General features: G+C 53.5%; 1 protein-coding gene across 1 annotated transcript in view; it reads left to right on the top strand.

The window, feature by feature from the left end:
- CACNA2D4 (calcium voltage-gated channel auxiliary subunit alpha2delta 4) overlaps positions 1-16,853 on the top strand; it is a gene marked incomplete at both ends in the record, with an annotated part of 85,018 nt that extends 68,165 nt beyond the window's left edge. Inside the window, 11 exons of the mRNA XM_084256112.1 lie at positions 1,098-1,142; positions 1,372-1,434; positions 8,318-8,388; positions 9,314-9,389; positions 9,865-9,917; positions 10,332-10,387; positions 10,677-10,697; positions 13,290-13,407; positions 15,578-15,690; positions 15,956-16,050; positions 16,761-16,853. Of these exons, the coding sequence (XP_084112238.1) occupies positions 1,098-1,142; positions 1,372-1,434; positions 8,318-8,388; positions 9,314-9,389; positions 9,865-9,917; positions 10,332-10,387; positions 10,677-10,697; positions 13,290-13,407; positions 15,578-15,690; positions 15,956-16,050; positions 16,761-16,853 (804 nt within the window). The remainder of the gene's footprint in view (positions 1-1,097; positions 1,143-1,371; positions 1,435-8,317; positions 8,389-9,313; positions 9,390-9,864; positions 9,918-10,331; positions 10,388-10,676; positions 10,698-13,289; positions 13,408-15,577; positions 15,691-15,955; positions 16,051-16,760) is intronic.
- Positions 16,854-22,008: the final 5,155 nt, after the last annotated feature.

Raw genomic sequence — 22,008 nt, 5'->3', positions numbered from 1 at the left:
AGAGGACTCGCCAATGGGAGGAGGGGCCATAGGGGGAGGGGCTGGCGCTCAGGCCCACTTGGCCCAGGAGCACTCCTGCCTCTCTCCGCACTTCCTACCCCTCAGTCTGCTCTCCTGGATACTTTCCCTGCCCCCCTTTCTTGGATTCCCCCGTCCCTCCACTGGTGACCTCCACCTCTGGTCCCAGCCCACTTCATCCCCTGCGAAGGGCACAGCATGCTCCTCAGATCCTGACCTCATCTCATTCCATCTCTGCACCCCAAAGCCAGCTGCACAGTCCCCCTCAGGGCAGAGTAAAGAGAATGCTTGCCTGGGGGACTCTGGCCAAGATCCAAGCCTTGCCCATTGTCATGCAGAAACCCTCTACCTTGCTCACAGGCCTCCTGCCCACCCAGCTGCTCCCTTCCTACCTCCCCCCCTCCCCCCCACCCCGAGCCAGCAGACTGGGCTCTTCCAGCCTCCTCCCTCTCCCCATCATTGCTCACAGTGTCCTCTGGTCCCAAATCTGCCACCACAGCACGAAGCTGCCGTTCGTGTTCTGCTGTGTCCTTACCTTGAGCCAGTTTAGCGCTCTTGTAAATGAAGCGGGAGGGAGGCCCAGTCCAGCCGGGGTCACCCACCACCTCATGAAGGATGAAAAACAACAGGAGCCTCCGAGAGGCCCCATAAGTCACTCATGAGGCTTCCAGCGAGCAGCTGACCTCCCTGACCAGGGCTGCAGGCCTGGCTCCCTCAGAGGAGACCAACTGTGGATGCTTGGGATGCTGCCAGCCAGCAAGGCCCCGGCTTCTCTGTGCCCTGACCCCATAACACGCCCCCGACAGACAAATACCCTGCCCAGACAAGGCGCACACCATGTACACATCCTTCTGTCCACACGAACACCAAATACAGCACACACGTGCACACACAGCACCAGTATGCTGTGAACACACTTCCGCCGCTCCCCACACATGAACACACACACTCAGACACACCAGTGTACCACACATGCACACCACACATACACAGCACATGCACGCACCCACATCTACACCACACTGCACACACGCAGCCACACGAGCATCCACATCTTACGAGTCTCCTCTTCCCTCCAGTGCAGCACTTCCGGGGGGCCATGCCCAGCCAGCTGCCAGGATGGCGTAAGTTCTTCCCTGTGTGGAGAGGGCAGAAATGAGAAATGTGGCCCCAAAACTACGTCCCCTCAATGATCCAGGTTCCCCCTTCTCCTGTGGGCCCTCCTGCCATGCCGCGCCCCGCAGAGGGGCCCTCGTCCCTGACACTGGGGTAGTGGGCGGCCTTTGCAGACCCTGGGGAGTGGTGGGGCCAGCAGCTGGGCCTGGCCTGACCTCCACTCTGGGCGCCCCCCAGGACCTGGCCTGCTTTGTCATCGACCACAATGGGTTCATTCTGATCTCGGAGAGGCCGCAGGAGGTAAGTTCTGGGGGTCGTGGAGTTAGCAAAAGGTCAAGTCATCAAGCAGACACATCAGTCAGAGGAACAGCCGCTGCCAGGAAAATCACTGTGGCTTAGAGCCCATGGAGTAAGAGGCCTGAGGAAAATGGAGACACTCTGGACCCAAGGCCAGTATAACGAGATGACGAAAGTCAGATGGGCAAAGAAAACACTCCTTCCTTCTGTCACGACCTGTGTATCCCGTAGTGGGAGGGCGAGGGTCTGTGCAGCAGGGGAGGCTCAGCCAGGCTGCATGTCAGGCCCGTGTGTGACTGTGCCCCTGGCTGACCTAACTCTTGAGGGGCCACCTCTTTGGTGTAGATATGGCTGGCAGTCAGAGTCCCCAGCTCCTCCTATTGCCCAGCACCTCACCCCCTCTGCCCTCAAAGTTCACTCAAGCTGCTCCATCAAAACCACACACCGGAGGCTATAAACATGGAGATCAGATGGGATTCCAGCACGGTCAGGTGAGGGCCCTGTTCCTCATCGTACCCTCACCTGGCAGAGGGATGGGGGTGCCTCTGGAGACTTATCACGGTATTAACCTCATTCGTAAGAGCTGTGCCCTCGTGGCCTAATCATCTCCCAAAGGTTCAGGCTTCTGCCATCAGCTTGGGGGCTAGGTTTCAGCGTGTGGATTTGGGGAAGGAGCACATTCAACCAGATGAGCGTGGCTTTGTTCTGCTACAACTTAATGCAGACACTGAAATTTGAATTTCATATATTTTCATGTGTCATAAAATTTTATTCATCCTGATTTTTTTCCCAATCATTGGAAAATAGAAAAACATTCTTAGCTCCAGGGCTGGCATGAGTAGACACGAGAGGGATCCAGCTCGTGGGCCTCCTTTTACTGACTCTGCTCAAGATGCAGCCAGGACAACCTCGCAAGGAGGGGAGCCCATTTCAGGAGAGGGCAGAGGCCTCTGACTGACAGACTGACAGACAGCCCCCCAGAGGGGCCCTCTGCATAATCCACTGGGTGACTTTCATCGGTTCTACCCAGACCACACTTGTCCATGTATTCACAGTTGAGGGATTATTGGGTACAGCTTTGGATAATACGACATAGCAAATATATTCAGAGGTTGGTGTTTTACAAGGTATTTGTTTACATAGCTTATTTACCCCTAAAGTATTATCTTTTGTTTTTCTTTTGTGGCACACAGATCATAAACATTTATTTCTCAGTTCTGGAGGCCTGGCCGTCCAAGGTCAGGGTGCTGGCAGTTCAGTGTCCGGTGAGAGTAAACTCCCTGGTTCATAGGAAGCTGTCTTTGCACTGTGTCCTCACCTCGTAGGAGGGACAAGAGAGCTCTCTGGGGTCTAAAAAAAAAGATTTTTTTTTTTGTTATACTAAAATATACAAGACTAAAATTTATTCCCTTAACCATTTTTAAATATACAGTTCGGTGGAATTAACTACATTCACGCAGTTATACAATCGTCACCACCATGCAGGCCTTTTCATGTCACAAAATGGAAACTCTAGGCCTACAGGAAAATGACTGACCATTTTTCCTCTCCAAACTTTGGCAACCACCTATTTATGATCTTCTTACATTGGATGTCGTTTTAATAGCCATGCCATAAAACATAGGCAGAAGATCTGAATAGGTATTGTTACAAAGACATGCAGATGGGCAACAGGTACATGAAAAGGTGCTCTGCATCACTGATCATCAGAGAAATGCAAATCAAACCCACAGAGAAAGATCACCCGCACCTGTTGGGATGGTAATCAACAAAAAGACTAGAAATAACAAGTGCACGGAGGATGTGGAGGAAGGAAACTCTTGGGCACTGTTGGTGGGAATGTAAATTAGTAGCCAGTATAGATAACAAGATGGAAGTTCCTCAAGAAATTAAAAATAGAACTACCATATGATCCGCCAATTCCACTTCTGGGTATTTATCCAAAGAAAATGAAAGCACTAACTCAAAATGACATATGCATATTTATGGCAGCATAGTTCACAATAGCCAAGGCATGGAAACCATCTAAATGTCCATGAATAGATAAATGGATAGAGAAAATGCAGCCTGCGTGCATACAGGGAATATTATTCCACCATTTAAAAAAGAAGGAAATCTTGCTTTTGCAGCAGGGTTGAACCTCAAGGGCTTTATGGTGAGTGTATTTCTTTAGACAGAGAAAGGGGAATACTACATTATCTCTCTTATATGTGGAATCTAAAAAAGACACAGGTTCGTAGATACAGAATACAGATTGGTGGTTGCTAAGTGAGGGGGCGGAGTAGAGGCAAGAAATGGGTGAAGGAGATCAAAAGGTAAAAAGAAAAAAATAAGTCATCCCCAATCCTGCAAAATGAAGCAGGATGCAAATAAACGGAAATTAATCTTTGGAACAGGGTTGGGAACTTCTAGAGGAAACTCCAGAGCCCCAAGCTCCCACTGTGCTTGTCACCCTCACCCCTCACACAGTCCAGGCCTGCCTCCTCACCCCCCACAGCGAGGCCTGCAAGGCTGGGGCTTCCCCTCCTCCATGGTGATGCTCTCAGCCTCCTTTCATGACAGGGAAAATACTGAGGTTCTGCAAGATTAGATTCTAACCTGAATCTCACAGCTGCCAAAAGGTCAGACCCTCAGTCTAGAAAGACAAGTGAAGAGCAATATGGGGGGTTGGGGGGAGTCAAAAAAGTCTGCTGTTGAAGGAAACCAAGCTGGGAGAGCATTGGTTTTGATGGGCATGGAGAAGTTGTAGGGCAGAGTGGGTGACCCCAGGAGACCCCACTCTGGAAGGTGTGCAAACTGCCGGTCCTGATCCAGGGGTGTCAGCTTCCTGCCTGAGCCCCTACCCAAGGTCACAGCATTGCTACTCACAGCAGAGTTCATCCACTGTTGCACTTAACTGAGTCTTGTGTGGTTAGGACTGATACCTCTACGACCCTGAAGGTCAAGGCCTAAGAATCCTAACCCCTCAGTGAGGCCCTAGGCTCTTAGTGTCTAAGCTGTGGGTGCAACAGCATCTCCAGGTGTCCGGGTCCTCTTTCCCCACTCTACACAACTCTGACCCTGAGATCTGAGTTGTGTCAGGCTCTCAGAGGCCATAGGGAGTAAGACTCTTGCCAGAAACTACAGTGGTCCAAGCGGCACCTGGCATTATGCCCGATCCTGGCAGATGCTTGCTGTGTGGAGAATTGAACAGTCCTAGAAGTGAGGCCTAGATGAGGTGGGGCCAGTCTGGAGAGTCAGGGGGAGGCAGAGTTGGGGGGAAGCCAGATGCTGACGCTCGCTCGGCTGTCTGTCCTCCCATTTCTGCTTTAAGGAAAAAAAACAATATGGCGGCTCCTTAAAATGTTACAGAGAGAATTACCATACTCGGCAGGAGTCCCACTTCTGGGTAAATACCCAAGGGAATGGAAAGCCAGGTCTGGAAGTCATAGTTACTTATTCCCAGTAAGGTCAATGTGGGAAGCCCAAGCGGTCATTGATATATCAACGGAGGAGCAGGCTGTGGTCTGTAAACACAACGGGATATTCAACCTTGCAAGGAGAACCCACTCTCGGCTTCCATGTGGATAAACATCAAGGATATTATGCCAAGTGAAATAAGCCAGTGGTAAAAAGACAAGCACTGTCTCAATTCCTCTTCTGTGAGTAGAAATGAAGTTCTTGGATCCCACCCCATAATGAGGGGATGAGGCGCTCTGAAGTGGGGCCCCTCACCCCGCCCCCCCCCCACCCCGTACTGTCTGAAACCTCAGTAACGCTGACGTCTGAGGACCGCAGGCCTTGCTGCACGCCTGTTATCTGGTTGCACTCCCCACTGGCTGCTGTGCCCCGAGCTTCAGACCACTCTTTGTCCCAGTGCAGTTCCCTCCAGGTGTCAGCCTGTCACTGTTCCAGGCAGACTCTTCCCAGACCAACTCCCTCCAGCCCTTCCTCCTACCCAGCAAAGTGCTACAGAAGCCCCGGCACCATCTGCAGCCTCCCCGGGGGTGGGGCTGCTTGGCTCTTCCGGGGCCTGGTGGTGTTCCAGGCTGCTGATTAGACATTTGGCCCACTGGGCCCTTCTTCCAGCCCAGGCCTCATTCTTATAATAAAGAACTGCAAATGACAGGATTACAGCCCTCTATTTGGGGCCCAGAAAGAGAAGCAGACAGCTGGGCCCCAGCACGAATGACAACAGCTCGATGGATCTTCATGATGTTTACAGTGGATCTGTCACCCTGGATCCGGGGACTCTGAGGGCTGTCATTGCCTGTGGGTACCACCCACACATGGGCGCTTCAAAATGGACCTCACAGGGGCAGTGGGGCCTAGAAAATCAGTTGCTCGGCAGTGGCACCTTTCCCCGAGGACTTGAATCTCACAGAGGGCACAGCACCGACCGACCTCCCTGCCCCAGCCCAAAGCGCCCTGGCAGGCGAGGGCCTCAGGCCAAGGCGGTGTTTTTCCACCCACAAGGGGTCTCGCTTGGTTTCCCCGGTTCCCACCTCTCCTCTGCTGTCCCCCTGCTGATTGGGCACATCAGGCTGCCTTCTGGTAATCCTGGTGCTATGCTAATGTGGGAGGAAGCTCCAGGGTCCCTGCCAGTCAGGTGCTCCTGGCCTTGCCCCTCCAAGCCCCCTCCCCTCCACCTGTCTCAGCATGGGCCCAGCGCCCCCTCCCCTGGCAGCAGCTCAGGCTGGGTGCCCCAAGCGAAATTCAGCCAGTCTCCTGAGCACTGAGACGTGGCTCTGCAGGGGAGGCCCCTGGCTCTGCAGGTCCAGGGGTCTCCAGGCAGCTCCCGCAGGAGTGTGCTGCTGGCACCTGCTTCACTTACTTGCCAGCCCTATCATTGGGCCAAAGGCACTTGTCAAGAGACTGGGTGGTTCAGGGGAGCCCAGCGAAGCCACAGCTTGAAGAGAATGAAAGGATGGGTCCCCACCAGGAGCCACGCAGAGGGATTTCCCTCTGGAAGCTCCTTTCCTCCTCACAGCCCTGAAGAGGCCGTTGTCCTGCTTTTAGAGAATAAGAAACTGCTACAGGCTGGAAGCTCAGGCAGCCCTGGACTGTTCCATTGCTTATCTGAGGTTTACCCCAATGCTGTGGGGTGAGCAAACCTAGATGGGAAGGTGGAACCCCGGGCACAGAGGCCCCAAGCTCCCGGAGCCCTTCACAGCATCGTGGCTGCAAACAGGCCTGCCCGGAGCTCTGGTGCCACCCCTCCTTCACTCTGGGGTCCCCAACCCACAGACTCTCAGGGCTGAGTGCTCGACCTTGCCTTGCAGGGTCAGGAACTCAATCAATTTACCTGCTTGCGACCCTGATTCACTTTGACAAAGTTCAGATAAAATGACACCAGCCAGAAATTTTGTTCTGCTGTCAGGAACAGGGTCCCCACTTAACAAATTAACGGTTTATTCTTTCACATAAAAGGATGGATGAAGGCAGCCCCTGCCTGGTATGGTCTGGCCGCCAGGTGGCCACAGCCTCCAGATCACAACATGGCTGCAGGAGCACCTGCCTTCTTGTCCACTTTCCAGACAAAGGGAGACAGGTGGATGGCAGCAGCCAAGAACAAGTGGCCCCTACTGTGGGGCTCTTTAACTGTGGGAATCTTTAAAAAGATTCCAGAAAGTTCCACCCTCTGACCGTGCTCACATCTCATTGGCCAACCCCAGCTGCAGAGATGTCTGGGACATGTAGTCTTTCAGCTGAGCACGTTGCCACCATAATTAAAGTTAGGGTGCTCATGAAGAAGGGGAGCATGGATATTCTCTGCCAGGGTGACATATCCTAGAAAATCAGAGAAGGGCACATTTCCCCAGTATCCTGGTATGCTTGTTTTACTCTCAGGTTCCTGCCTTCTCAGAACCAAGAGTCTGCACATCAGTGGGGTGGGTGAATAAGCCAAGAAATAGAAAAGAGAATGAGATGGGCTTGTGGGAATTTGGTCAGCCTCATCAGGAGCCTCGTTTTCTTTCTTCAGGGAGCGGGGAGAACATTCACTCCCTCGGTTAAGAGGGCGGCTGGGCTGCTGGCAGCACACAGGTGTAGGTTGAGAGTCTGTCCATGGAGTTAGAAAGGGGCATGATGATGTCTGCCAAGATGGGGAGTGGATGGAGGGAGGGGTGAGGAAGGTGACCCCAGAGTTCTCGAGCCATCTTGCCTGGCAGGATGTTGAGGATGCCAGTGTAAGAACATCGCTTTGAACACTTTTGACCAAAACCCACAGAAAAAAAAAAAAATACAATTTACAATCAGACACACCCCCCCCAAGCCAAGTTTCAGAAAACCTTAACTGTACTACAAGCAATTCACACGACGTCAGTCAAAGGAACCCCATACCATTACCAAAAAATCTGATTGTACTCCCTAGATTGACTTCATAGCCAACTATTAGATTGTAAATTAGAGCTTAAAAAGCACTGCGAGAGGGGCCTCCCTGGTGGCGCGAGGGGATATGAATCTATGAAGCTGTCCACAGCCACTGCAGCAGTAGTTCAATCCTTGGCCTGGGAGCTACCCACATGGCGAGGCAGACCTCTCCTGACTCGCCCGCTGCTCCCCTCAGCAGTGTACTTCGGCCAGTCTGCCTGTTCTGCTCCCCACTCTGTCTCTGGTGGATCCTCTCCCCCCACCCACACCTCTGGCCTGTACCCCAGTTCTTGTATGCATAAATAAATCAATCTTTTTAAGAAACAAAAGCAGTGAGAGAGGGAGAATAAAGCATAGGAGCAGGCTGAGGGGAGGGGTGGGGTGGAGGGATGCGGTTTTGATTATGTTCAAAGGTCTCTGTGGGGAAACCCCACCAGCGCTCAGAAGTGAGCCAGGGTTTAGGTGGAGACATGGGAGTCTGCATCCTGCTGGTTCTCTCTCTACCCCCTTCTCCCCTCCTGCTCCTGCCTCACAGATGGGAAGATTTCTGGGGGAGGTGGACGGTGCCCTCGTGACCCAGCTGCTCAGGATGGGGGTGTTCAGCCAGTAAGTGGAACTTGTGTCTCCCCGTCTGAATAGTCACATAAGGGGCAAGATCTGATGCTAAATAGCCCAGATCTGGGGACCCTGTCCTAAAAAATGCACTGTGAGGGTGCCAGAGGGGTGGGCAATAGGGGAGGGGGGTCAAAAGGCACAAACTCCCAGTTATAAAATATATGTTATGGAAATATACCACGTGGAGACTGTGGTATAACTAATTAATAATTAATATTACTAATTAATAATTAATAATACTCTAAGGCATACGTAAAAGTTAAAATCTTAAGAAGTCTCATCACAAGAGAAAAAGAAGTAAGAGATCCGTCTTCTAGATTTATTGGCATCATTTCAGTGGACAGATGTGTTTCATCCTGTTGTGCACCTGAAATGAATACGATGTTATCTGTCCATGATGCCTCCATGAAGACCCACATGCAGTAGGAGTTGCTTGGGGAGTTCCCCAAGCAACATTTTTGAATCCGGGGACTTAATGTGAGGTGGGGAGGGCCTTCAAACCCCTATTGTGTCCCACCCCTATTGTGTCTGGGGTGTTGTGTTGGGAGGTCACAGGTCCCCAAGAAGGGCTGAGCTCTCTTCATCCCGGGACACCCCTGATCACAGGCCTCCCAGGGGGAAGCACATCCCTCAGGGGACGGAGGTAGCCCAGACTCACCCAATCACTCAGCTGTGGGGCCCTGCCTCTGTTGGGGAGGGTGGGGGGTGGCCCCCCTCCTACTCAGGGGCCCAGCAGGGAAGGCATGGGAGGACCCCTTAGAGGGGAAAACCCAGTTTGTTACTCATTTTCTTAGAAGCAAGGGGCAGAAACGTCACCTCCGCCCTGCCACCTCCCCCTGCCAGTCCTGACTCCACACCTCCGGGGTGGGGCTGGGGGGAGCGGTCTGGACTGCCCTCGCCTGCTCCTGGCTTTCAGGGTGACCATGTATGACCACCAGGCCATGTGCGAGCCCGCGGACCCCCACCCCAGCGCCGCGCGGCCCCTGGGCAGCGTGAGTATGGCCCTAGCCCTTTCCCTCCCCGGACAGCAAGCCCCTCTGCTGTCCTAAAATAAGGTCCCCTGGGGCTGTGCTGGACGGGACAGGAAACCTCTGCCCTGCTCCCTGCTCTGCCCCCACCCCCTCTGCTCCTGCCCCAGGCCTGTGGGTCTCCTCTTTGGCTTCCGGGAAATTGTTCTGGAAACCCATGCAGTAACGGGGGCCTCTGGCGGGGGAGGTGGGCTTGGCCCTTTCTTGCTCTGTTCCTAACCTACCTCCTGTGCCCGCACACACATGATCGGGAGCCCCAGAATGTCACCCAGCCGCTCCTCAGGATTGGAACCTCACCCCCCAGCCCCTTGAAGGGCGTGGTCTAAGTCCAGGGTCTGCGAGAGGGTCTCCCAGATCACTCGGCTCTGGGGAGCGCCTGCCCGCTCTGGAAGCACCCCCCCCCCACCCCGGGGCTGACCTGAGCCCCTCTGCTTCCCAGCCGCTCTCTGCCCTCGTGACTGCGGCCAGGTGGCTGGGGACCGAGCTCTTGCTGTGAGTGTGGGCTGGGGCTGGGAGCTGGGGCAGGCCGGGCACTTCGGGCAGGTGGGCCTCAGAGGGAGCCTGCGAGCAGGTCTGCCCACCGGAGGAGGAGAGCAAGCCCCCGGGACTGGTCACCCAGCTTGGTGCTGCCACCCTGCGTGCTGCTGCAGAGGGGGGTGCGGTGGGGCAGTTGTGGGGACCTCCCTGCACATCCAGTAGCCTCAGAGCTGCACCAGGGGGCCACGGGGCACAGCTGCTCCCAAGGGCGTGGTCTAAGCCCAGCGTCTGTCCCACAATAGGGGTTTCCCAATCACTCAGCTGTGGGGCACTGCCTCTGCTGGGGAGGGTGAGGGGTGGCCCCCCTCCTACTCAGGGGCCCAGCAGGGAGGGCAGGCACGTCTGGGAGATTAGGTCTGTGTCTGGCAGGTTCCTGCTGGAGTGGAGCTGCTGGGGGTCCTGGCATGGAGGCGGCGGGGCAGACGGTGAGTACCCGCCGTGTGAGGCCAAGAGCTCGCTGGAAACCTGTCCTCTGGGGGGCTGACAAAGGGGGGTGCAGGCTCTGTAGACGTCATCGCTCATATCTCATCCTGCTGGGTTTCCTCTCCTCACCTTCCTCTTCCTCCCGCCTCTCCTCGCTGCTCTGTGACATCACACCATCTCCGGTCACCACTGCTCTGTGTGACGTCATTCATCTCATGTGGCATCACCGCCCTGGGACACCCTGACCTGTGTGACATCATAACCCTGCCCGGGGCCCCGCGGCCTCGGCAGCCAAAGCTGTCTTCCATCACTGTGAGTGGCATCAGCGGAGGGGCCTGGGTGCTGGGGTGGTGCGTTGGGAGGTCACAGGTCCCCAAGAAGGGCTGAGCTCTCTTCATCCTGGGACACCCCTGATCACGGGCCTCCCCGTGGGAAGCACATCCCTCAGGGGACGGAGGTAGCCCAGACTCACCCACACAACTACCGTCCTGCCTCCCGAGAAAATAAACTACTCCAGCCATGTCTTAGGTGAGAACGTTTATGATTCCCAGAGGAAAGGCCAGTTCGGTGCAGGGCTGTGAGCACGTGCAGGTGCGTGGCCACCAGGGCACCCCGTGGGGCAGGGAATGGTGGTACCTCCAGCTCGGAGGAGGGGTTGCAGGCGGTGGCCCCGGTCTGGTGCCGGGGATGCACCCAGGACAATACGCCTCCCGTGACCTTGGCTCTGAGGACAGTGTCCCCCAAAGGCCCGGCCCCAAAGCAAAGTCCTCACTCTCAGCCCGCCGTGACGCTGGCCCAAAGCCCCGGGAGAGCGAGGCACTGATCTTCAAATGAAGAGGAAAATCTTTCTCTTCCACACCCCTGCCAGCCCAGGCTGACTCACTTTGGCAGGTTTTGCTCTACTCCTCCATGTTAAGAGCCCTTTCTGCAGGCTTCTAGAATTTCTCCACCTCCTGGGCTAGACTTCTTGTCCCATTGTTTGCTTAGAGTTTGGGTTCTGATGAAAAATAATTTCCACCTGTCCTCTCTCTGCTAGTGTTTCCTCCCTCCTGCCTCAGGCCCACAGGGCCCTCCCTCTGACCGCGGCTCACGTGGCCAGTCCTTGCCGTGCTCATGGACGCCCTGTGGAAATCAGACCCCTCAGTCTTCACAGGACCATTCCTCCATCCCCACCCGGCAGGCCTGGTCCTGCTGGTCACCCACCCTGTCCTTGGTGAGAGCTGGACTGAGCGCAGGCCCAGCAGCGTGACCACAGGGTGCCACTCAACCCCGTGTCATTGGTGTCGTGCCCACAAACGACTAACGCAGCCCCCAAGAAATCAAGGACAGCTGATGCAAGCACAAAAGGGAGTTTAATACAGACCCGAGTCTGGACTCACCACACTCACTGACGCAGCGGTGGATGGCGAGAGTCCCAAACTGGGGAAACGGGAAGGTATTTATAGGGTTACAAGCAGGCTTAAATTTCAAAACAAGTTGGCAATTACTCATTGGCTACTAAAAGGCATTTCTGGCATGGGCGCAACTCAAAATTCAAACGGATGGTTTGGGGATGCCACGGTTTCCTTAATTGGCTGCTTTTTTATCAGCGGATACCAGAATGGTCTGAGACCTTTGATATTGAGTGCCCGGCTATCTCAGTCAATAGAGCATGAGACACATTTTAGGAGTGTTGCATCATTTTCCAGGAATCATCTTCCAGGAAAACGAAACTTAAACCCAAAATTCTAAAATGGCGGTTATACACACAAAATGGCAAAACAATGGTCAAGCGCGTAAGAATTCGGTTCCACAATTGGCGTTGATATGTGCTTGTCCCCTAGAGGACCTGCCCACACAAAGTGACTCAGGCGACAGGTCAGACCTAGACCAGGCCCTGCTGGCACCAGGCTGGTATAACTGGGCCCTGGGAGGACCACCAGTTCAGCCCAGGCTTCAGCCAGGTTCTGAAGGGCTCAGAGGGCAGAGCTGCCCCCCAGTAGCCCTTGAAGTTCAGCTTGACCACAGGTGAAACCTGTGTGGGCAGACCCCGACTGGACACCGTGGGTCTTCCTCTCAGGAGGTTTTGGCCTGTAGACTGTCCTCCCTGTTGCTTTCAAGGCTAGTGGGAAGTTTCTGGGCCTGGGAATTAAGGAGACCGGGAGCTCTTGTACTGATCCCTGTAACCCTGTGAACATGGTCTATAAAATGAGGGATTGCTGTCCCCACCCCCAATCAAAAGGAATGGCACGGAAAGTTCCCTGAAGAAGCAGAGCTGTCTTTACAAAATGGCACTGCTGGTTTGGACAAAATGAACAATGTCCTCCACCTGCGAGCAGAGTCCTTCAGGCTGCCCTCTACTGTGAAGAGAGCCTGCATCCTCCAGAGCAGATCTGGAGCCTCTACTGCGCCTTTGCTGAGGCCTGCTCTTCCCATTCCTCACCGGTCTCTGAGTGGCTCACGCCTCAGGGTCACTGAGGAGCCCGCCCTGCCCTCCGGCACTGCAACCCCCTCCAGCCCTTGAGGAGCCGCCCTGCCGAGCACTTTAGGCCACTTGAGAGGAATAAGGGACTAAAGTCCCTGCAAACCACCCCTGGGAGGCTGCGTTCCCCTCCCTCACAGGTTGGGGGAGCTATCAGTGCTGAGAAGGTGCATTTATAGCTTACACAGCTTATAATGGGGGGGAGAGAGGGGAGTCCTGTCAGGCACACACCTGACCTCCCAGGCCCTGAGGCCAAAGCCGCTGGAATCCTCCTGACTCCTGGATCCTGTCCCGCCCCCTCCCCACCCTAGGCCCTCCCCACCCCCCTGAGAACTTCCTAACAAGGAAACATCTGCAAGCGGCCTGTGGTGAACCCGCACCCTGCAAGTGCTGAAGCCTCTCCCTGGGCCACAGCCTCCTCCAACTGCCCTCTGTGCCCCCAGCCCACAAGCACAAGAAGCAAGACCAACTGCAGCCCTGCGACACGGAGTACCCCGTGTTCCTGCACCAGGCGGCCATCCGGGAGACCAACGGGATCATCGAGTGTGGAGCCTGCAGCAAGTAAGACCCCAGGGTGCTTGTCTGCTGCGCCCCACCCCACTCCATGGGTGCAACAGGGATCCAGAGCCAACTGGGAACCATCTCCAAAGTGGGGAGAAATGAGGGAGAGCGGCTCAAGGTGAAAGGTCACAGGGGCCGGGAGAGGGGCACCCCAGAACCCCCAAACCTCCCTGCTCTGAACAGTTTCTGCCATCCACTGCATCAAGACAAAACATATAGACCTTTGATGGAAAGGAGCTTTAATACAGTTAGTATGTGACAAAGAAAAACCAAAGAACATAGTTTCCAAATCAAGCCCCCAAAGTTACCCGTCCCCTTGTGGGTAAATGCCCAGACAAACAGGGTTGGCCCAGAGCAAGGCCCGAAAGCCTGCCATGAGCCTAAAGCACGTTCCGGCAGGGACCCCATAGAAAAGGGTCAGAAACAGCCAGGCAAGTCTGGGAGGAAAAAGAAAAATCAAGTTAAAAGCTGCCATTGTTACCCTCCCGCGGGCCTCTCACCCACACGCTTCAACCAGTCCAGGACCAAGAAGCAAGTGCAGCTTCTTCACATGTCTCTGCTCCACATGCCTCCTCCAGGCCTCCTCCTTGCTCCCCATCTTGTTTCCTTCCCCCTCCAGACTCCCCTCCAGCTTCTCCTCCCTGCTCAGCTCCACCCTCCTTTGGGTGGGGCAGGGAATCTGGAACCTCCCCTTTTCCTGGGGACCCCCCCTGTTACAGTCCCACTCAAGGGGTCTCTGCTCCCCACATTCCTGTTGAAGAAATCAGGCTGAGGCAGAGCAGAGTGCAGCGCCGTGAGCGGACAGTGGGCGGCGGGTGTGCTGTCAGGGGAGCTACGGAAAGGTGACCTCCAGGCCAGATCCTGTGTCAGCGAGTCCAGATCCCAGAGTGATCCCAGACAAAAAAGTTCCCAAAGTTCGCCGTGACCCCTCCCGTGTGTGCCTCGCTCTCGCCCGCTGGGGCAGCAGCTCAACCCCACTGATGGTTGTGACTCGGAAGGCAAGGGCAGGTTTGAGAAAGGACCCTGGTGGGTGTTCTCTGAAGAAGGGGTCATGGCGGCATCTCTGGATGTCTGTGTGGGCCCAGCCTGCACCCCGACTTGTTAGACACCCCCAGAGCCAGCCAGCTCCCCCGGCAGCAGCGAGAGCCTGATGAAAGTTCTCTCCTGCCAACTCCCACCCCTGACCTCATGGGGGCCCTTCTGCCCAGTAACTTAAGTTCTGGGCCAGGAACAGTGGCCTCCTCTAGCCTGGTCATCCTCCAGGGGCGCCCAGGGATGTAGCCGAGACACCCAGGCCTCAGCCTTTGGCATCTGCCAGGGCTCCATCTCTCACTAGTGTGCAGTGTTGGGCAAGATTTTAACCTCACCCCCGCAGCTGTCTTGGGACTATTGTTCTTGGTGCAGTGCTCGCAAAGGTTTGCTGTGAGGATAAATAAATGCTATCTTGGAGGGCAAAGCTTTGCAGGAGACAGAATTGGGTTAAAACGCTGGCACAACCACTTCCCAGCTGCGTGACCTCTTCTAGCCTGTTTCTCAAGGACAAAAATGGGAATAATACCAACCTCAAATGGTTCTGTAAAGGTTAAATATATACCTATGTGTCTGCGTGCGTGTATCCACCCCACAGGAAATGCTCAGTAAGTGGCAGCTATATTTATGTAATGCGCCAGGCCTGCTGCATAATAGACTTTCCACCAGCCCTCTCCAGGGGCCTCCCGGGCCGTGTGCAGGAACACTGCGCCACCTTGTGGCCACCTGTGAGCACTACCGCTCCCCCCTGGCCTGCCCCTGACAGGCTCCCCCAAAGAAGCAAGGAGAGCCACAGCACACCCCTACTGTCTTGGGAGCGCCCCGTCTAGGCCTGATGTTCCTGCATAGATTAACAACAACTCCTTTCACTGTCAGAAATGTCCCAGTTGGGATTTCCTCACCTCCCATCTGCTGGGAAAATTGTGTTCAACTGCAAATGCTTGTGGGTAAATGAATCCAGTAGGACTGGGTGGGTTGCCCAGGACCGTTCTGTCTCTGCCCCTGCTCTGGGCTGCCTTGTGGCATCCCTCCTTCCCCGGCCACCCCAACTCCACACTGAAGTCTCTAGAAGTTCTTGCTTAGAAGCCCAAGGCTGAGCCTGCCATGAAGTCTCTTGGCCTCACCTCTGTCTCTACTGCAGAATGTTCATGATGCAACAGATTCCTAAGAGTAACCTTCTCCTCCTGGTGACGGACTCCACCTGCGACTGCAGCGTTTTCCCACCTGTCCTGCAGGAGGCTACAGAAGTCAAATATATCCTCCCAGTCCTCTAGGATGTGCGGGCTGGGGTGGGGGTGGGGTGGATGTATTAGGGGGCCAGGGTCCCTCACCACCAGTGCCCACCCTCCCCCACAGAGCATCCTGATTTGTCCTGCAACCCTTCTCCCAGACCCTGGGTGCCACCTCCTCTCCCTGGGGCCACATGCTAGGCAGCTCACTCCACCGGGGGTAGATTCTTCCAGAACTGAGTCTCCAGTCTCCAGAATAAGCTCCTATCATGAGGCATTTGTCTTAACAGTGAGTCCTGCACATAACGCGTCTGTCAAGTGTGACAGGATGCGCTCCCAGAAGCTCCGCCGGAGACCAGACTCCTGCCACGCCTTCCACGCAGAGGTGAGCCTGGGGTGGGGATGAGGGCGAGGCTGGGTCTTCATCCCCAGTCCTCAGCTCCCTGACTGTGCAGATCTGAGTGTGTTTGGACACGTGCTGAGGCAGCTGTGCCCGTGTGGCTCGTGGAATGCATTTGCACATGTGCGTTCCCTTTTAGACCCGTGTCATTCAAATACCGAGTCCCCCAGGATCCAAGATGCTTCCACAAAGAGAACCACATTTCTCAGGGCTTGGGCCCTCGGTGGCTGAAACTCAGCTTCCTCATGCTGTGCTCATTGCTGCTGTCCTCAGCTCCAAATGATCTGAGCACACAGAAGACGCTGTGCACATAATGCCAACAGTGACAGCATTTTTTGAGCACCCACCACGGAGCAGACCCCGAGCTGGGTGTTTCATGCTCGGTGTCATTTTTGCTGGATGTGGCTGCCACAGATGTCCCCCATCAAAGATGCCTCCAGAGCTGACGACTTCCCTGAGGGTATTCTAAGATGACCCCATGCCCCTTCCTGGTTGGGGAAGAGCAGAGAAGTCTTGAGCCCAGTTCTTGGGTTGAATGGACAGCCTCGACTTCCCTCCCTTGAAAAGGGGCTCTTCCTAGAACTTCATTCTCAGGTGTTGGATGCCTGTTCATCCCAGAGGTCCCCATAGTACGCCTCTGGCCGGGAGGCTCCCCCATCTTGAATGCTGCCTCTCTTCTCTCTCTGGGTTCACAGGAGAATGCCCAGGACTGCGGTGGCGCCTCAGATACCTCAGCCTCGCTCCCTCTGCTCCTGCTGCCCCTGTGCACCTGGGCGCTACCCTCCTAGATGCTGTGGCCACTCCCACCCAGGCCCACCTCCCTTTGACAAGGCGACCCTCCCAGACATTCTACAGTCGGGGCATCTGTTTTTGAGTTCTGATGTGTTAGATGAAGCCAGAAACTATTTCCCAAAAAACTTCCCAGGTGCCTGCATCATCCACCCCAAGTTTCAAAGGCATCCCCCCATTTTCTTTCCTCCGCTCCAGGAGCCCAGCACCAGCTCGATCTGGATCATACAGTCAGAAACGCGGGAGGGTGAGAGAATTCACCAGAGCCAGAGCAGGGAGCAGAGCAGACTGATGAAATATGCTGCTGAGGGGAGCAGCGGGCGGCAGGACACCATGTGGGACCCTCCCCGGTGGCCGGGGATCGAACCGGCGCTGCAGGCAGCTTCGCAGCCCAGCGCTCAACCGCTGCACCATCAGGGAGGCCCAAGAGGGTCAGCTTTTCTAATGAACCTGGTTGGGGTGGTGAAAGACCCGCAGACTTAAAAGGAGGCCAAAATGAAGCTGACAGCAGAAATGAAACGAACGTGCCCTCCCCGAAACGGGAGGGCAGTTGAAACAGGACTGTCTAAAAGTGAGATTCATGGCGGAGGGCAACGTGATTTCCTAACAGCTGCTCCAAAATGTTGTGAATTTGGGGGTTAGGGGAGCTACTGGAGGAGAGAGGAGGCAGGGAAGTCACAGCAATATGGTAATGAAAGACCCAGAACGAGAACAGGTATTGAAATCCTTTTACGTCAGTATGACTGCGTGTGATGTCCACAAACTGTTGCTATTAAAAATCTTCTAAAAACATCTTTCAAAGCCTTAACTAAACTTTGCAAAGCCTTAACTTTTGTGTTTCTCTAAAGGAAAGTCAGTAGGCCGAGCCGTTCAATTGCCCTGAAAATACCACGAGTCAGGGAGAGGCTGGAATGGCTGCCTTCTGGCAGAGGCCTGGGAAAGAACAGTGTCCCCAGCGGCTTGGTGGGGTCTCCCAGCGCCAGCCAGCGCCATACTCCCTGGAGGTCTAGGTCTCATGATGGTATTTTTCTGCTGCTGTTCTAGAAAAGAGACTATCTGACTCTGTCCCTGGGTTGGAAATTTCTGGAACACTCCAATTTGCAGCGTCCACCTGGAAAGGAACTATTTCTGGGAACTTCATCATCCACATGCACACCTCCCCCAACTGCCCAGCCTCTCCCACCCCCTCAGGCCTGGCTCCCAAAACAGCAGTCTCTACTGTGGCCGCAACAGCAAGGGCAGAACCACACAGAAATTCTGAAGTGGCCTCAGATCTTTAAATTCACGGACCTCTCGTGAGGGGGTCCAGGCCTGCCCCATATGACAGGTATGCACAGGGCACAGCACCCTGTGGACCTTCTTCCAGCCTCCACACTCAAAGCACAGAGCTGTCCAAGCTTGCCCACCAGCAAGGAGCCCCCACTTCTCTCTGGAAGGAACCAGAGCTATCAGACATTCATGATGTCTGTAAAGTCCCTGCATTATGGATGACACATTTCCCCCACCATTTAATTCTCACAATTGTGTGAAGTGAGCATTAAATGGCCCTGTTAATAGCTAAAGAAATGGAGCTTCAGAGAAGGTAAGAGATTGACTCGAACTCACTCACTCAACCAGCTCAAGTGGCAGGATGATGCTGGCATGACTAAGGGCTACTTGTACCAGATAAATAACAGCAATTAACTCATTGAGTCCTCACCACAACCCTCTGAAGTAGGTACCGTTGTTAGCCCCGAATGACAGAGCAGGAAACTGGGCATGGCGTTGAAAACTGAGTTCAAATTACTGGAATAATATATTGTGAGGTTTGAATGTGATATTCATACAATGTGCTTCTAACCTCCTGGTATGTGGTAAGCACTGATTCCATGTGAACTACTATTGTGGCATCACCCTGTTTCTTGGGGCTGGGGAGGAAGCCATGACTGGTGCACATGAGAAGCAGCAGGGAGCCCTTTCTCTGTCCCTTGGCTGCCCACCAGAGCTCCCCACTGTGGTGCCTCCTCACTGTGACAGGTTTGGCCCCAGTGCACTTCCTAATCTTCCTAATCATTGCCCAGTGCCTCTCTGCTAGGGCCTGAGGCACCACAGGCGCTGGTAAGTGTTCTGGCCTCCAAGAGCGTCTGACCTCAACTCCAGCCTCCCAGACACAGCTACCAGGCCAACAGTCAAATATATCAACTATCTTGTCCATTTAGTTTAAAAATCAAGCTTAGGAAGAGTTGGGCAAGCTCCTGGCCTTCTTGTCGGTTTCATCCCTGTGTCTCCCATGGCCCGGAGTGGACTCTAAGATCTGGAAACCCCTGCCGGAACCAACGGAAGGAAAAACACTTCTGCCAAACTAACTTACTATTTACAGACTATTCTTGCGAGTTTGCCTTCGGAGGTCAGAACTGTTATTATTTCTCCTCTTTGTACTTTTAGCAGAACCAATAAAGGACAGCAGGTGGCAGCCTGGCTCAAGCTGAAGCGTCAACACCTACATTTCAGAGCAGAAAGTCAAAACCGGAGTCATTAACAAGTGGCAAAAGTTTAAGGGAATCTTGAAATCCCTTGTCAGTGTTGCACACCTCTGGGTGACCAAGAACTCAAGGCTGCTGTCAGACCCTGCTTCCTCAGACCCAGGGATAAATTACCAAATCCACCGAATGGTATTGTGTATTTTAATGAAGTGCTGCCAGGTGACATGCTTCAACCACTTCATAACGCTAAGTGAAGTCTGGAAAGCAAATATGGGGGAAGGAACCATAGACCACAAAAAAAAAAAAAAAAAAATTCAGAGCAAGAGTTTAGCGGAAATGTCAGGCATTTGGGACAGGAAGTTTGAGAAACATGGATTCGCGGCATCTCAGTGGAGGATGCAAAGTCTATTTGATTGGCTCCATTTTACACGTGAACAAACCGAGTTGAGGCAAACGGCAGGATGGGGCTCTGACCTCCCTTTTTCTACACCCAGGTAGCTAAGGCAGGCCCGGGGCATGTGCGTGGGCAGTAAACCGCAGGCCTCCACGCCCCCTAGCTGGATCCTCGGTGAGCCCGCGTGCAGCTCTGCGCCAGCACAGGCAGAAGTTGCAGGACTTAAACTGAACTTGTTTTCACCAAGTGAAGGAGTTGACAGAAAAAATTTCATCCATTCAGACAACACTTCATGCCCACCCACTGTGGGAAGGAAAATACGTAACTTGCTACAATTGAAGCAAAGTATTTGAGAGACAAGAATTGTGTGTCTGGAATAATTTTGAGGGAACCAAACCTTGGTGCTCCATAAAGCCACAGAGTGTCCTCATCTGCTTCCTTTACAAAACCCAACATCACCTGCGAGGGCGCAGACACCTTTTAGAAAGCAAATAGCGGCAGCTTATTTTTCATCAAGAGCAGATTGTGGCCCAGTCTTTTATGTAGGAATATGGAGAAACCCTAGTGTCATCATCGACACTTAAAACTGAGAATTCAAAATGGATGTTATCACCCAACTTCCGGAAATCGCCCTCAAAAAAGCAGTTTTGAATGGAGCAAAAAGGACAGTGTTTTTCCTCCCCTCTCACACATAGAAGAATCAACAAAAACGAAAAAATCCTTGTCCAAATACAGAAATTACTTGGAATTTCCTTCATAGAGTGCTGACTGCACGTTTCTAAGCTTGTTTCCTCCACTATAAAAGGAGAGTGAAATAACACTCATCGGCTCACAGCGCTGAGGTCACGACTACATGAGCTATCAAGAGTCCTTTAACAGATTCCCTTGCAAACGAAGTGTTCGTTGTATCATTTTTTGTATAATTTGGTGAGAACCGCCCCTGAAGAGCTCTCCCCTTTCATTCTAACCTGGTCCCAATGATGATGACAGCGTAAGAAAAACTGGGGGTAATGAGCGGGCAAAAGCACTTACATTTGTTGTGCATTCATATTGGGAAGTCTCCGCACACTTCTCAAGCTTCCGTCTCTCAATTAAGGCTTCAAGCAAGATGTGCCAAACGCTATGGGGAGGTAAGCCGAGGCAGGAAAGAAAACACACAACCGACGTTTATATGCCATTTGGTTCTTTTTATTAGAAGTTGAGAATACAGCAAGTAGGGAAATCCCATGGTGAATGGAGCCATCCGCACCGATGCCTTTTGGAACCCCAATCTTCTATGATCCCCCAAAATGTGCTTTGTGGCTTTAGCAATTTATGAAGTGGGAAGGGAGAAAATACTGAAAAAGGCCACTATTTCATGGTGAGAGAATGAAGCTGTAGAGGTCCTAATGAGCCTAGGGCCAAAAAAGAAAATTAAAAATCTGTGCAGAGCAAGCAAGCCTCTGACTGCTGAGAGTAAGGCATTCAGGCGCCGACCTGGAGAGTTCTCAGGAGCACTGTAAGACCAAGTGCACATCGAGGCTGTTGGTAGTGAGTTGCAGACACACAGAGAAATGGGCGCACACATGCTCCCCACACACACACCCTAAAGAGGGAGATTGTTTTTACTGGATCACGCATCATTGATGTTAACTGCATTTTCCTAGGGATTTGTGCTATGTTGAACCAGATTCGGCTCCTCCTCTGGGGTGTGGGTAACCGGGCCCCGAGACTGCTGCTTCTGTTGGTGGTGTTACAGGGTGTATCTTATACCCGATATCCCTAAGTGCATGACCGAAGAGCAAGTCTGGCTTCTGATATGTGCTGTTGTTTCCATGACATAAGAGAGCGTCTTTCCAGATGGCCACTGTCCTGAGGACTATGTCTCCTCCAAGGGAGTAACACTGTTCTTATTCTGTCAGGCACTGCACCAGTTCACCCAGAGAGTCTTTTGCTGGGTCCACCTAGCACCCAGGGCAGTGACCTTATCCAGAACCAAAATACTCTTAAGTTGTTCCCAAGTTCTACAATGGAGTCTTTCTTCCTGGTTCCCAGCTTTCGCTGGAAATTGTAGAGAAAAAGGAGAAAAATAACCAAGAAAACATGATCCTGCACAAATCATTGACCCTTCCCATATTCCCAAACACACATGTGAGGATGTCAGCCCCATGCTTAGGGCCTCAATGTTTTGTTCTAATACCCACACCCCCCAGGATGTAACAAACACCCAAAGCCTCGGATGACAGCAAGGAACAGAAGACTGGAAGGTTATCTGAGTGGTTCCCCTATGAGCCAAGATCAGAATTCTCTGAACCAGAT

Source organism: Talpa europaea, assembly GCF_964194135.1.
Source record: "Talpa europaea genome assembly, chromosome: 15".
Lineage (NCBI taxonomy): Eukaryota > Metazoa > Chordata > Mammalia > Eulipotyphla > Talpidae > Talpa > Talpa europaea.
Note: the sequence above shows the minus strand (reverse complement) of the source record. Positions and strands in the feature narration are given on the sequence as shown.